Raw genomic sequence first — 16,415 nt, 5'->3', positions numbered from 1 at the left:
CGCCCGGGGCCAGGGCGCTTTACCTTATCGCTGTAATCCCTCAGGACCCGCTCGATAGCCCCCGCCTCGCCGGCCCGGACGATGTAGAGGGCGCGCTCCTCATCCATGGCCGCAGGTGCGGGGGAGCCGCGGCCGCTCAGCGCGCCCAAGCCGCTGCCTCCAGGTAAACGCCTCGCGCCCCCGCTCGCTCGCTCGTTCCCAGCTTCCTTCCTTCCCTCCTTCCCTCCCTCCCTCCTGCCTCCAACCCGCCAGCCTCCGCCCGGGCAGGGCCGACGTCACCGCCCCTCAACTTTCACCCCGCGACGTCACCGGTCCCCCAGCAACCGGCGCCTCGCGGCCGCCCCCGACAAGGCCCAGGACTCGATGGAGGCCTGACGAGCGGCCTGAGGCGAGGTCAGGCCCGAGGCCTCGCTTACTCTCCTGCCTCTCCCTCCCTCGCGGAAGAGTCCGGCCTTTTAAGTGGGCTTTCGCAGCCAGAACTGTTCTCTCCTGACCCTCCTCTATGAATCATTCTCCTCAGCTGACGAGAGCGACCCGGCTCTTCCCCGCCCCTCTAAAAGCCAGCAGCTAAATGGACTACAATTCCCTGCGCTCATTGGGGTCATTCCACTCTTCCATCTAATTTACTGGAGTACCGAATGGCATGCCGGGATTAGTAGTCATCCAGCGGGAAAAGACTTCCCGCCAAAGGCATGCTGGGAGCTGTGGTCCGGTCAGGGCCGGAAACGGGAGTCCCGCGGCAGCCAGAGGCCAGCGGCTAGCGACCAAGAGACCGTTAGGGGGAGGGTGTAAGCGTCTGCTCTGCCTCCTTTTTGTTCCTATCAGAGCTGGTTGTCCTGCTCGAGCCTTGGCCGGTCGGACAGGTTGACAGTCGGGGAAACTAGCACCCCTTGGTGGGAACTGTCAAACACCGGTTTAATTCCCTCTTTTTCTTGATTAGCGGTTTCGGTCTCTTTGACATTCTTTCCTTCCTCCCCTTGTTTGCGGTCATGTTACGTATTCAGCTACAGTAATGTGGGAAATTGCAGGCAGTTATCTGGAGAAAAGGGGATTTTTTTTTTTTTTTCCTTAGTAATAGTTGCTGCCACGTATCGCGTGCCGCGAGGGCTCCAGATTCAGCGTTAGGTCGTTGCCATATAGCATCTGATTCTCACGACGTGGAGATTTTTCTGGAACCAAAGGAACCAGCATAGGTTAAGTGATATGTCCTGTGTCACAAAACTGGTAAATGGGGAATTAGATTAGATTTGAATCCGGGTCTTTCTCCAAAGGTGACTGCTCTCCATCTGCCAGTCACATAATACCGATGTGCTAGTAATGGTAGTGATGGGGATGGTGAAGATGGAAGAGGTTCACGTTTGCTGAGTGTTTACTACGTGCAAACATTTTGTTACATACTGTGCCTGTGTCCTCTCCGTCAGTTTCTCACAACGTCAGGCAACAAGTATTTGAGAACCTCTGCTGTGTCTGGCACTGTTCGATATAGTTCAGTACTGTCCAGTGTAGATGCGGTGGGCCTCAAAGTCCTTGCCCGTATGGAGCTCCCATTCTAGTGCTTAACTCTATGAGGTGGGTACTATTCTCAGTTTGAGAGGAGCAAACCGTCTCGGTGGGGTTAATAGATTAATTTACCAAGATGGCACAATTTGGAAACTGAACTTGACGGAACTCAAGAGTCAGTGCTGCTTTTTTGCTTTCCCAAGCTATTAGAGAGTGGGTGAATTTTCCAAATAACTTCCAGTTCCACTCCAAATCGTCTTTGGTGCCTCTTCTGCCCATGTCTACCTCTTGAGCTGTGTTGAAGAGGAACTAGAGGGGTAACAATTTTTCATCTGATAATTATTGTCTTCTTCTATCTGTCAGATGCTCTGTTAGCTCTGGGAATTTGCAGAGAAAAAGAAATATGGAATCTAAGCTCATGGAGCTTTTGATTTTTCTGCGGATTATACTCTTCACGCAGCAGACACTCATTGAGCATATCTGTTGAGCCAGGCACTGGAGTAGGTGCTGTGTCCATGATAAACTAATGCAGAAAGATTTTAATCTGTCTCTTAAAAAAATACCCTTAGAGCGGTCTGCATTCCTTAGGTAATAGTAATACCTTGCAATTGTTTTTAACAGTTTATAAAACACTTTTTTTTTATTTTTTAGAGAGCGCATGAGTGGAGGAGAGGGGCAGAAGGAAAGAGGGAGAGAGAGAATCCCAAACAGGCTCCACGCTCAGTGCAGAGCCCAACACGGGGCTCAATCCCATGACCCTGGGATCATGACCTGAGCCAAAATCAAGACCTGGATGCTGAATCAACTGAGCCACTTAGGCACCCGCTTTTTTCTGCATTTTAATATACACTATCTCAGTGTATCATTGAAGAAGGTACTATTTTCCCATTTATAAATACAAAAACAGGCTCAGAGAAGCTAAGTAATAAGAGCTAGGACTCCTACGGCAAGCTATAAAGTAACAGTATTTGGGTACCTACTCTGTGTCCAGTAGTGTATTACATGCCTTTTGGGTAACCATATATTTATTTGTGGAGCAAGGGCATCAGGACAGGACACTAACAAGCATAAAGTATCTGAGTAGAGATGTTGCTTTTAACAAGGGTCTTACACATGTGTTCAAAATGTCTATTTACCAGAAATAGGCTTATGTTTTTAGGCTCCAACCCTGAACTTCTAAAAAGAGATTTAAAAAATGGGAAACCACATCAATTAATGGCTTGGGAAATTGCACTTTAGTAATTTTAATTAAGCACTAATATTCTGATTTTATAAATCAAAAGGATCTTTGACTCTAATTCAAGTCATCTTTTGACCACTGACGAGACTCTGGTCCCAGAAAAATTAAGTGATTTGTCCAAAGTCAATAGTTAAAAGCAGACTCTGGGACTAGAGCCTAGACTAGCTGAATCCTGGGTCACTACATCACTTTACCTCCCTAAATATTTAGTTACGGGGTACTTTCAGTGACTAGAGTCTCTAGTCCAGCACTAACTCCAGTTCCTGTTGATTCTTGGGTGGCATGGTACCAAGGAATTAGGATTTAGAGCCTGGGTAATCAAAGTAACACGTTTATTCACAAGTCATTGCTCTGAAAGATAGCAACATAGTAATTCTATACAGATATATACACGGTGCCTTACTATTCTCAAGACATCCATACGTAGATCATCTGATTTAATCCTTATAATAGCTGAAAAATGCAAGGTCAATAGGACAGGCACTGTCTTCCTTTTTATAGAGAAAAGGGAAGTTCAGGGTGTTGATTAGCTTGCTCATAAGCAGTAAATCTGCTAATAAGTGGTATAGTTAAGGGCTAGAAGTGCTCTGGGCTCTGATAGCATAAAATGTTATGGATTGGGGCCAATGAAAAAGCCTGCAAATATATACTAGTCATTTATTTTGGACTTTGATATATCCCACTGTGACATTTCCTCTGCCATGACAACGGGCTAGATGGAATGTGCCAAATTGGTCTTTAAGTAGTACCTGGTGCTAACAGCTTTTAAAATCCAAATCTTACACGCACGCACATACACACAATGTTTTTTGTGTGGAGTTCAGAGAATTCCACTAATTCAGGATATGACCGGTCACTCAGCAATCATCTCACCACTGTATCAGGCTACTCAAACTCTCTTAAGCCACAGAGTCTTCAGCTGCAAAATAAAGGGGTTGGTCCAGATATTATCTTAGTTCTTTCTCAGTTCTAAAATTTTGTGATTCTAAGAACAACAACAAAACCATATTTGTTCATGCTCATTCTTTAGAAAAATCTATTCATAAGAGTGAGGTTGTATAAATCAATATGTGCAAATCAAATACCAATATGGCATATGCAAATCATTGCTTGGGCATACCTGCAAAGATTCTGATTCAGTTGATCTGTGGTGAGGCCTGGGTAGTGGTAGTTTTAAAAGCTTCCAAGTTGATTTGAATGAGCAGCCAGGGTTCAGAACCACTGGACTAATATTTTGATACACTATCAACCACCAAACTAGTTGGTTTTTTTTTTTTTTTTTTTTTTTTAGTTTATTTATTTTGAGAGAGAAAGAGAATGCTAGCAGGGGAGGGGCAGAGAGAGAGAGAGAGGGAGAGAGAATCCCAAGCAGGCTCTGTGCCCTCAGGGCTCGATCCCACAAACTACAAGATCATGACCTGAGCTGAAATCAGGAGTCAGACGCTTAACCTACTGAGCCACCCAGGCGCCCCTGACCTAGTTTTTTGATAGACTATCAAATTCATGTGCATGTGACTCGTTAGTCTTTGAGAATTCAGAATAACCTAGCAGAAGAAAGTGATTTTAATTTCATTTTCTACCAATAACGAGGTCTCCCTTTTGTAGCAAAGTCAATCAACATGATTTGTTCCTTAAACAACTATTTGGTGGTTTTTTGGAGCACAGCATTGTCTTAGGCACCATAAAAAAAAAAAAAAAGTAGAAACAATTGATCCTGTCCTTTGGGGATATAGGAAACACCCAGGCAATAAGTGAATGTTTTTTAATAGGAAGAAAGGAATTGAACATAAGTACTGTGGAAATTGCAAGATGAACATTGATGGGAAGACAAGGAAGCAGAGAAGCCTTCTCAGGGAAGGCAAATTATAAAGAAAGAATGGTGGAGGGAGTTTGGAGGGCCAGCAGGTAGGGGGGAATGCCATGAAAGAAGTTCAGGAGAACAAAATTAATGAGACACTTATTGAGAAATATTGACTTGGTTGAACTTGAAAGCCAGCAATGGGGATTTCTTAGAGGTCAATTGGTCAGTGGGATAAGTAAAAGTTAAATATGAAGGACATTTCATAATCAATGATGACTCCATAGGCAGCCAATCCAACTTCAGTTTATGGCATGTTACATTCCTGAAAACATTCTCTTACTATGCCATATGCCAAAAAGTTAAATAGCACTGGGAGACAGGAGAGGGTCAGTTGCCAGCCAGTGTCAGATCCTTGTGCACATTATTTTAATTTCTCAGGGTCTCATTTATAAAATTAGAGTTGGACTGGATGACTTCAAAGTTGTTGTTTTTTTTAACTCCTATAAATCTATGATTACTCGATCCAGCCTTCCAGCACCTTTATTAGGATCCTCAGTCATATTCCCAGTATTTTAATTGCTAAAATTGAACCCATGCTGTTAGTCCTTGGCAAATGTACCTATTCTTGTTTAATATTGACTGTCCACAGTGGGACTCTCAAATTAAGCACACAAAATGGGCTCTGCCCTTTAGGAGTTTTTATTTATCCAAGAGCTGGAATGTAGGTCAGACCTATTTGCATCTTGCTGGCTTGGAATCCCATCCAAACACCTCTTGGGAAAACCCAGCGCTTTGGGTGGCAATGCTGTAATGTGGCAAAAGACCCAGGGCTGGTGATTGGAAAACCTGGGTTTGAGTCCCGACTCTCTGTGTGCCTCTCAGAAGCCTATCATTTGTCAAATTCCTTAAAATCCTCTGGAAACCAGGTTTTTGTATCCAATAGGAAAACTTGAAGGCCAAAAGACTAGTTTGAATTTTACCTCTGTCCCTGGGTGTTCAGGGATAAGTCACTCTTCCTCTTTGAACATTGATTTTCTCAACTGTAATAAGCATTATACCACTTACTTTGGAGGAGGCTGTAAGGGTTAAAAGAGATGGCTGTCAAAGTGGCCAGCACAGCACACCTGGTGTGGAGTAGCCACTAAATTGTTAGCTGAACCGGAATGAGAAATGCAGCCTCCTGCACAATGATGTGAAGATTTGGGGATAAAGGTCATGTTATTCCTATTGATGCACAAACACATGAGTTTTGTTGTTGCTGATGTTTAACAACAGAAAAGCATTTCCAGCACACTGCTTTGGTTTTTAAACCTTGAAGTCTTAAGGTCTTTAAACCTTAATGTCTTTACACTGATAGCCTTTAATATAAGACAGTTTGTGAATACTGTCTTATGTGTGCATGTGTAAATAAGGGGACTAAAACACCCAAAACACACACACACACACACACACACACACACACACACGCCCCATATCAGTGCCTTTGCAATTAAGTATTTGAGATTCACATGTCAGAAAAAATATATTCTCACAGCCCTTCTTCCCACCACTTCCTTTTTAAATCTATGCAGTAAAGCATTAATTTACTTACCAACATTTGATTAAACTCTTAAGGTTCAACCCTAGGAGGAGGCAGAAGTGGACAAAGGATTATTGTCATTCATCATCAACACATTTTAGTCTTCCCCTCCAGTTGCCTATGAAGGATTAGCATTTCCCTGAAAGGAGGAGGACAGAATAAATTGCATCTACCGCCAAAGAACTGCCAGCTCCTTTCAGCTGGGGGCACATACCGGGAGCTTTTCCCATATTAGTCAGCTTTATCTCAACTTTTGGGCAGTGCCTACATCTGAATTTCATGGGTTTCAGGGTCAGTCAAAACAGAATTGTAGGGTTGTTGAGGTCAGAGGCCACCGCTGTCAAAGGGTAGTGACCTGAACAGCAAGAGGTAGCCAGTCCCCCCTCACCTCGCCTCCCCCCTTCAAATGACTTCATTCTGGTGAATACTTGGCTCATTGCGCCTCCCCTGCAGAGCCTTTTTTCAACCTGGTAATAAAAATCCTCCCGTGACCTGGTATTTTTTTTTGTTTTGTTTTACATTATTACTGATTTTCTTTTGTTCCTGTTTCTGTATAGAATGACCAAATCTTGGTCCCTGATAATGTATTGGTTTGTATGTGCCCTGGGAAAGGACAAGAGGGAAAGCTAGTCTGCTGTTAACTTAGAGTGAGTGGAATGCCACTCCGAGTGTGGGGGAAGATCTGGTGCCCGGCCTAGAAACTGCCTTCATTTAGCACACACAAGAATTTCCCAGAACTTCTGAAACTCTTTTCAACCCCAGTAGGTTCTATTACCATGGTCAAGGTTGATTTAAAATCTGCACCGGCCAAAGGCGCTTAGGAGAGAGGCATGGGGGTGGGGTGGAGTGGAGACAAAAGGAGGAAGGAGGAAGAAGGCAGTGTATTGTAGGAAGAACACAGACTGGGGAGCAGGGCAGTTCTGTCCTCAAATCCCAGCCCTGCCACTTACTGTGTGTGACTTGGGGCGAGGCTCAGCGCCTCCGTTTCTTCACCTCTAAATAGAAATGGTTGTACCACTGACACTGCCAGGAGGTTGTGAGGAACGGAGAGGAGGCCTCTGCTGTGCCTGGCACAGAGCAGACCCCAAGAAATGGGAAGTTCCATGAATGGAGGCAGAGCTGTTTCAGAAATGTGCCGCCCAGCGTGCCGCAGGCCCCTCATTTAGACGGTCACTCTGCCTTGACTACATGTCGGTTCCTGCAGCTGACCACGTCTGAGAGGTGGAGCGCAGGCCAGAACATGTTGGATACCAGCCCTGGTGGGGTCACAGTTTGGCACTTCCCGGAGAATTCACTCCTTCTCAACTCTTCTCCACAGCTCTTCCCTTCTCTCAGGAGACTATTATAAATACCAAGCGGCAGCACTGCAGCTGTTCCTGAGGTTGGTCCCCTCACCCTGCTGTCATGGTCAGACCTCATTACTTTTCATCATAGTTCCCAAACAACTGGTTTTAGCTCTTGAGGCATGTATGATGGCAGACAGTAGAATACAACCGGGGAGCCCTATTTCTCCCACCCACCACCTCTCTTCACCCACACTCCTTTCCTAGCAACAGCTCCTTTCTCAACTCTTGGGGCCCACGTCTTCCGTCTCACCTACACTAGCAGCAGCAAAATATGGGGGTGAGAAGGCTGGGGGGGTGAGGTGCAGAGGGAGGGATGGGGGGGAAGAGCTTCAGGGAGGAGGCTGACGAAGCACAAAAGGTTCTGACCTCCTTGGAAGAAGAGGAAACCACAGGAGCTGTGTCCAAGCTGGCTCAGCTTGGGAGACTGCCAAGGAACTGAAGCAGAGAAGGTCCAGGTTAGGAGGGCAGGCAGCAGAGTGGTAGGGAGGTGGGCTGGGCTGAAGGGCAAACAAAACAGTGCCCTTAGGGAAAGCTTTGTCAGCTGCGGTGGAGGGGGAAACCAAATAGTGTAGACTGGGGTGGGGAGGGGGGAGTGGCACTCTTCTCCACTCTGGACAGACTGGAACCCTGGGCAAAAGCTACTCAGGGAATAGCAGCCCCTGGATCTTAGAACTTCAAGGTGTAAGGGGTTGTGTTTCTCAACCTTGGCTACATATTAGAATCACCTGGGGAGCTTGAAAGCTACTGATGCTGGAGGCAGGTCACATGCCAGGCCCATTGTGTACTGTGGTGGGCCCCGTGCATCAGTATTTTTTTTTTAAAGTTGACAGGGTAACACTCATGGGCAGCCAGAGTTGAGAACCACTGAAATCCAATCCTACTCAGAGCAGGAATGTCCCTTCCACAACATCTTTGGTGGAACCAAGATTTAATCCCAGTGCTACCTCACTTTGAAGCCAATGAGTATCTCCATCTTTTTCTCTTAAGCTCCCCAGTGGTGATGATTTGCATACTTTTGGCCCTTGTCTAAGTCTGAACTCTGTGCCTCAGGAAACCTACATCAACCCACTCCCCACTCTCTTTCTTTTCCCTGTATAAAAAGGGAGTATTTGTACCATTCCTTCCCAGCATTTAATTTTTCTAAATCTTGTGATTCGGCCTTTAAGAGATGTAAGTAATTGGGACAAACAGCCTGTTTGTTTTTGCTCTTTCCATGGCCCGAGTCACTTCGGACATTGTGATTGATGTCACTTTAAAGCAAACGTGAAGGACAAAGCTGGAGGCAAGGAAAACAGCAGAAGACCACTATCGTGAGAGAGTGGGGCTGGCTCTGAGGAAGGGGGTACGGCTTGCTCGGTGGCGGGGGGCAGGTATACGGGCCGCACTCGTGGGCACAAACCTCGGGCTGTTTTTGAGCACCAGCTGGTGGAGCCGTCGTCCTCTCTCCTGTGGCTGCCTCTGAATCACTGCCCAGCTGCCAGTCCATTCTTTGTTTCCCCTAAGCTGTCCGCCCTCCTCACCCAGATCTGCCGGCCCCGCTCCAGCAGCAGCACACAGGCCACGATTTGGGATGTCATAGTTCTAGAACATCGCCGCCTGAGGTCCTCACTCTGGACTCCTCCAAGGTCACATGGTTGTGAAGCCAAGACTCCCTCTCAGTTCTCTTTCCACGATTTCAGTCCCTCTCCCCATCTGGGTTGGGCTTACCTAATGCCACACGTTTGATTGGTCTCTGACTGGGCTGCAGTCTCAGAGGGGCCACAGATTCCCTTTCTTCCCAGACCTGGGGTGTACTAGTGGCCTGACAAAAGGACACAGCAGGATGGATGCCTAGGACGCCACAGGCTTGCAACGTGGGTGAGCCATCCCGGCTGCTGTTCACAACTTCAGCCAGTTTCAAGCTGGCAGAGTCCTTTTCAGAAAGAGTCCTAAGGAGGGGAGTGTCCCTTTATTGCCAAGACTCCTCTGTTCTTCCTCTGACAAGTGACTGGCCCTACTCCCAGCTGCCAACCTTGCCCATTCCCATTCTGGTGACTGGCAAGGAACCATCAGAGGCAGAGAAGGTGCATTTGAGTCCTGAGTTCACAGCAGCTGTTGTCTTTTCCTAATCAGATCCTTCTCCATTCTGAAATGGAAGGTTTAGAACAATTGGGAACACAAGTAACACACTCAACTCCCAAGACATGGGCACCTTGTGTTCTGGAGAGTGTGCCCGGGGACCACTTGTCCTCATCAAAAGCTTCCCTCTTCCTACAGTGCTGACCCCCAGTTCTCTGCTGTGCTGCGAGCAGGAGGCACACATTCCCTCCCCTGAAAAGTTGTTGGAATGTCCACTCTATTCTCTGGGACTCAGCCCTTGTTGACTGTGACTATTTTTGCCTAAAGATCTGTACATTTAATGACCTTGTGGCTGTTGTTTGCACAGGAGTGTTATTATGTGCTGCTGCTACCTGGCTAGACAATTGGGCAATTGCTTCTTCTTTTGTGTGTCTGGTAAGTCAAAAGTCAGACTTACTACATCCTTTCCTTTATGAAGCACTAGCTTTGAACTGTATGAGAGCAACAGGTATGGTTCATGTTATGCAGTGACTGAATCTGACATTTTCTTCTTCTTCCTTCTGCCCCCCTCCCCCTGCACCCCCCCCCCTCCCACTTTCCTCATTCAGGGCCAACTAATGCACTGTGGCCAAGAGATCAAACTAATTTATCTTCCGGGAGTGAAATCCAACATCTACTTTCTTTTTGTTGAACAACACAGTGAAATTTTTTAAATTTTTTTAAATGTTTTATTTTGAGAGAGAGAGAGAGTGTGCCCGAGAGGGGAGGGTTAGAGAAAGAGGGATACAGAATCTGCAGCAGGCTCCAGGTCTGAGCTATCAGCACAAAGCCCGATGTGGGGCTTGAACCCATGGACCACGAGATCATGACCTGAGCCGAAGTTGCATGCCTAACCAACTGAGCCGCTCAGGTGCCCCAACATAGTGAAATATTTTTAAGGGGATGCTGTGTAAAATATATCATTTTAATCCTAAAATCATTCTTAGGTATAAATATGTTATGTAATAGCAAGTAAGAGCTTGGCTTTAAAAAGAAATCTTTCAACATGCAAATCGAGTTGTCAAATTCTCTTGCCTTTTAGTTAAAATAGTCACTGCTGCCATTTCTGGAAATCTGTGGCTCTGAATTTCTCATAGATCCTACTCTTTAACGTTTGGACAAAACAGTCATCTTGCCTCTATGTCCTCGCTCCTCAATCCTAGAATCAAAATGCAGTGCTGGAGAAGGACTTTTTGATACTTAATATTCAGTAATGTTACTGTTCTGTTCCAGAAGTTTACTAATATTTAAAGCACTGCACTTCAAGTATCTTTACACCCACAGATCATTAAAGCATAATGAACTAAGGACCAGGGGACCTCTTGATGCTGGTATTGAAGAATAATATTCCCTGTAAGAGCTAAAAGGTTCCTGTCCTTTGCTGACGCTAGCCATTGTGCAAACTTAAGACAAATCCTTGTATGTAGAACTGGTCCCTTACAGACCTCAACTAGGCTGTAGATACTAAATCTTCAAGGACCGGATGTGTGGCCTATCCAAATTTTAATGATTGCTTTATGACAAGACGATGGGAGAAGTGGATAAGAACAACCAGATAAGACCACTTAGTTTTGTTTTGCCTGTTTACACCCTGAGTATTCAGAATGCTATCTCTCTCTCTCTGTCTCTCTCTCTCTGTCTCTCTCTCTCTCTCTCTCTCTCTCACACACACACACACACACACACACACACAGAAGTCATGTCAAATGCAGAATGAAAATGAAGAAAGCAGGTCATTTCAATACTTTTTATTTGAGTGTGAAACCATTCATATCTTGCACAACTGTACAGAAAAAACTATTTCCATTTTAGCTGTAGACATGATTATCACACTGAGTGGTGTGATCAAAGATTTTATTTACAGAACAACTGCTGAAACATCCGATGTCATATCTCCATTTATTTCTTACCCATAGGGTAATAGGTCCACCATAATTGCTTGGTGCATTTTATAATACAGAAAGAAAACCTATGTTAATCTCTAACAAACCTCACAAATTGCTACCAATCTGACAGAAAAATGCCTACGAAAAAAGTTTCCGAAAGTACAATACATTTTTATTTCCACACATACACAGTATAGTATAGGCTCAAAGGCACAGCTTTGAAAAAATTTTTTTCTATCAAAGTGTCGGAAATTATTACGGTCTTATGAAGGAACCACGAAAGTCATTTTCACGCTTGGTGCTTGGTAAGTTAATGTTTGGTCCATCTGGTTTCACAAAGTTAATACAGCAGAGCTGAGTGTGATACTCAATACCATACATCCACATTCTCACAGAATTTCAAAAGCCCCTCTCCTGCCTTTTGCTGACACTAGCCATTGTGCAAACTTAGGACAAATACTTGTATGTAGAAGAACCGGTCCCCTACAAACCTCAATCAACTTAAGGCATACAGAACAGGCCTCTTCCTTCCCTCTAGACAGTGCTTACATTCCAAGACAATGCAGGTACTGTGAATAACATGAGTGTAATAACAGGGGATCTAGAGTCTTCCAGACACCAGCATTTAGCCCCGGTGTTCCAGGAAGCAGTGACGGCACCACCAGGAAGAAGGGATGCGTAGAACATACCTGAGGGCTGTTCGTTGTATAGTAAGATGACAGATGGCAAGGTGAATGCTCTTGGTAAATTATGTGCCCATCCAAGAACACAAACCAGACTCTGTCTCTAGTATCCATCAAGACTAATGAGCTTTTGTCAACAGGAAAATAAGTAGCTTACAGGGAGTGTTTGCCAACACAAAGCAAAGTCGTGGAACAGAGGGAAAAGGCACAGATTGGCCTGCCCAAAATAGTGCTCTATAGAAACAGTCAAGTCTGGCTTGGCTACAGGAACCCAATCTCACTGACTTTTAGTGAGTCCTGTTTCTGAACTAAAGTTTATTCATCCCACACTGAATCCCAGACTCACATTCATTAGGAAAATGGACACTTAGGAATAGTCCACGAGTTATGATGTGTAGAGATAACGTCTTCTGGGGGTGGGTTGTTGGGTTTATTATTAATAATTATTATTAATATTAAATATGGATTCCTGTGATAGCAGTCATTTAGCCCATCCTGTGGAGGCCTCTCCGTTGATGTAAGCAAAGCCAGGAAAGTGTTGCATGTGCTCGTACTCAGAATTCCTGCGCGTGGTCAGGGGTGTATACATGTCACTAGAGTTTCCGTACCTTGTGGAATGCACAGACGGGCTTGTGTAGCACGTGTTGGCTGTGGGCACCTCTGGCCATCGGGGGGTGACTGGGGTAGGATGCAGTCTGGGAGTACTGCTCATCAAACAGGGTTCCATCCGGGAAGTGGGGCTATTGAAAGGGTACTTGTTGAGGGGAAAGAAATTCCACAAAGTTAAAATTAGCTTGGAAGTTGCACATACACAATATGGGTCATATTTACAAGTTAAGTTAAATTTCTTAAGATGCTATTAATGGAAGTTGATAGGAAGTAATCAGTGAACTCCTGAAAGATGGAACCTTGGTCTAGGAAGTAACCAACAGGAAAAAGGCAAAGGACTTCAAATCAAGAGTAGGGCTGGTGTTCCCTCAAGTAGTAATATTGATTTTGTGCTCTTAATGTGGAATATTTGGGGAAGTCAAATCCAAAAGAAGGAACAGCCCCACTGGGAATACAGGGGGGGAGGGAGAGAGGGAGGGAGGAAGGGGGAGAGAGGGGGGGGGAGAGAGAGAGAGAGAGAGAGAGAGAGAGAGAGAAACAAGTAACAGCATGTCCAAATCGATATAGATATATGGATGTATAGTTGTGAATTTTACCATTAGTTATGGAGATGTGCTAGGTCCCACTCCATCAACCCAAGAGAACAACACTACCAAGTAAACCACAGTGACATTATTAAAAATAGCATTTTACAGTTGAATTCAATTATGAACTGCAGCCTAAAAGCAGGCATTTGAAGAGGAAGCAAGCCAACAGCTTCAAAGGTTATTATTAGTGCCTATCATTTAGAGAACATCTCCCTTTTGGGTTCACATTCACTGAAGTTCTGAAAGATGCACAAGTAGGAAATGGTAAATTGTCGGGCTTGGTGTGAATGTGGAGGAAGGAGTCCAGATAAGCCAATTGAGAGGGGATGGGAGGGGTGCTTTTGTATAGGACAGAGGAGGGGAAGCAGTTCTAGAAAGAATTAGGAATAAGAGAAGTGCCTCTGAAGTGCTTCTTCTTCTACATTCTTCTCTGTTTCCAAGACAGCTATGCAAATAAGCCCCTTTTAGTGCAATCACAGGGGAGGAAGGGGAGGAGCTCTGGGCTCTCTTTGAGAGCTCCCGGTTTGCCGGCCAGGCCAGTCGACACAAAGATTTCCTCGCTGGGCTACGTTAGGGCCACCCCAACCAGGACAGGAGCCAGTCAACAAGGATGGCAAGGGCAGCGAGTAGGGGAGAGAGTGTGTGTGAATGTATGAATTCTTCTGCTCCCCATCTGTCTTCCCTGACAGTTGGAGAGTGGAGCCCCGAGGGATTAGGTGGGAGGCTGCCTCCTGTGAGGGAGACAGACAGGCTGAAGCCTAGACAGCTGAGAGAAGGGGTGATGACAACAATGGCTGTTCCCCATAGTCGAGGGGGCCAAAGGGAACCATTCTGCCTTTGACTAGGCGCCCGAAGGAAGCAGGGGAAGGCTGTTAGGCCCAAAGCAGGCAAAGAGAAACAGGTATTCATAGGTCAAGAAAGAGGGCTCCAACTTCTAGTAGCTAGGACTCTCTCTTACACGGGACGGCATGCCTTACACAGAAACGGCAGCCACTTCACAGTGAAAAGAACAGGTAGGAAGGAGGGAGAGAAGCGTGCAGGTGGTGTCTGGGAACTCAAGGGAGAAGGTACCCAGGGTGGTTGCCAAGGAGACTGTGGACAGCATACCAAGGCTTTCATATCCTCAAATCCGATCAAAGATGCTTAAGTGCATCCATGTGCCCATTATGGGAATCTACAGAATGCTGTTCGTATGGCAGCCATGGTGAACCCTCAGGCCTGAGACCATCGTAGGATTTGGCCCTGTCCAAGAAAACAAGATCCCAGGTATCAAACAGCTAACATTGAGAAATGTTATTATAAGACAGTCCCTAATGTTTTTCCAAAAGATTGCTCCCCCTCCTGATATACTCTCAAGTAAGCCCTGCACACGTCCCCTTACCTCATGGTGCTCTCCCTGGCACAGAGGCCTCCTCTCCCATCCTATGGCGGGCCAAGATGGTTCCCCTCTCAGAGAATTTGTCCTACCTGTTCCCTCTGCCTAGAATACTTGTTTCCCACCCCTACCCCCAAGCTCCTTGCACGCCTGCCTTTTCATCCTTCTTCAGGTCTCCGCTCAAATGTCACCTCCTCAGAGACTTTTCTGGACATCCTATCTCAAGAAGCTAAATGCTTCACCCTCTGCCTCTCCGGTCAGGAGCTCACCATCCTGCTTGTTAGCTGTCCGTTTCCACTGGCTTCTATTCATAAGCTCCTGGCATGGCTTTGTCATGTTCACTACCATATTCCCCGATATCTGGAATGATGCCTGGCATGCCAGTCACTCTCTGGTGACTGAACACCAGGGTGTCACCCCTAGACAGAAGCTTAGCGATCATATAATTCAACCTTGTGAATCTACATGAGAAAACCAGGACTCGTGAGGTGAAGCATCCTCACTGCCCACAGTCACTGCAGGCTAGCACGAGGGCTGGCATAAAACCCAGTGCTGGGGTAGCATTTCCCCCCACATCGCTCTGGTGCAAACTGGGCATAACCTGCCACGGCGGAATCACACAAGAGAGGAAGACACCCTATTATACTTTAATGTCTTTGTTTCTCTTTCTTTAAGCTCCCTCCTCCCCTACACAGCACAGGGTCTTACAGGCCCTGACCAGGCCTCATCTCGCTGGTGTGGACAGAGCCTCACTTGCCTTGGCCAGTGTAGGTAAAATGTCACAGTAGGGACTTGGAGCCTCTTTCTCATAGAACCCCAGAGAGTGTGGCTTTTGTGCCTAATCGAGGACCCTAGATGCAGCTGTGCCCAGGGGTTGTGTCACAGACTCAAAAGAGTAATTGCCTGGAAATGAGACTGGCTCAAAATATCCCTAATGGGACAATAAAATCCTGTTACCACAGAATCCAGCATGGAAAAATCTGTCCCGTTAGGTCAGCTAATTGCAAATGAGTCAGTGACTCGTTTTCCCTGTGGTGAAGAGACCATTGAAAGACGAGAGGCTGAAATGCCCGCTGCCTCAGCCTAGTGATTAACGCCACCAATGAAGCTTCTATTTAGCATGGTGGGAGCGGCTGAGGCTGGCCTGTGGCACCAGCCTCACCTTTCACACTTTACATCCGGTTTCATGCAGGGTGCTTAAGCATGCTGGGCACAAACTCTGGGGTCCAGGGAGCTCTGCGCAGAATAAAGGCGCTTTTTGTTGAGGGCCCATAACAGGAAGTTACCATTTTCTGGGTTAAATCACATGCTGTTGCTACTGATGTTAAACTGGAGATAAGTCCCCAGTTCCCACCCTTCAAAGAGGTGTGTGAGGGGGTACTTGTGGGCACACGTGTGTGTGTGTGTGTGTGTGTGTGTGTGTGTGTGTGTGTGTCTGTGTGTGTCTGTGTGTGTGCGCGTGCGCATGAGTAGTCAAAGGTTCTGTCAGATGGCCATCTCAGCTGTGATGGACTCTGGGCCTCTCTAGAATCATGAGGAAGTTCTATTTTGAGAAACAACTCCCCACACCAAGGCTGACTCTCCTGCACTTGGAGAGGGGAAGAATAAGCCCTTTATCCCTGACCCTCACCAAACGGACTGCTACTTGAGCAAGGGGTGAAAGGTGGCCCAGTCAGGAGCGCAAACTGTTTTCCTATGAAAGGCGGCTCTCA

The 16,415-nt window shown here is 46.1% G+C and overlaps 2 protein-coding genes across 12 annotated transcripts in view; both read right to left on the bottom strand.

Moving 5' to 3' along the window:
* The window catches only part of RIC8B (RIC8 guanine nucleotide exchange factor B), a 104,558-nt gene extending 104,348 nt beyond the window's left edge, over positions 1-210 (bottom strand). For all 6 annotated transcript variants that reach the window (XR_007153945.1, XR_007153946.1, XR_007153944.1 and 3 more), the window contains exon 1: positions 24-210. Coding sequence is in view for 3 of the 6 variants with exons in the window: in XM_047866681.1 (XP_047722637.1) it covers positions 24-107 (84 nt within the window). In the remaining 3 variants the exon portion in view is untranslated. The remainder of the gene's footprint in view (positions 1-23) is intronic.
* An 11,086-nt stretch (positions 211-11,296) lies between these two features.
* RFX4 (regulatory factor X4) overlaps positions 11,297-16,415 on the bottom strand; it is a 161,180-nt gene continuing 156,061 nt past the window's right edge. For all 6 annotated transcript variants that reach the window (XM_047868357.1, XM_047868356.1, XM_047868352.1 and 3 more), the window contains one exon: positions 11,297-12,886. In XM_047868357.1, coding sequence (XP_047724313.1) covers positions 12,614-12,886 — 273 coding nt within the window. In that variant the 3' untranslated portion in view covers positions 11,297-12,613. The remainder of the gene's footprint in view (positions 12,887-16,415) is intronic.

This window comes from Prionailurus viverrinus, chromosome B4 (assembly GCF_022837055.1).
Source record: "Prionailurus viverrinus isolate Anna chromosome B4, UM_Priviv_1.0, whole genome shotgun sequence".
Classification (NCBI taxonomy): Eukaryota; Metazoa; Chordata; class Mammalia; order Carnivora; family Felidae; genus Prionailurus; species Prionailurus viverrinus.
This window is presented reverse-complemented; position numbering and strand designations above follow the sequence as displayed.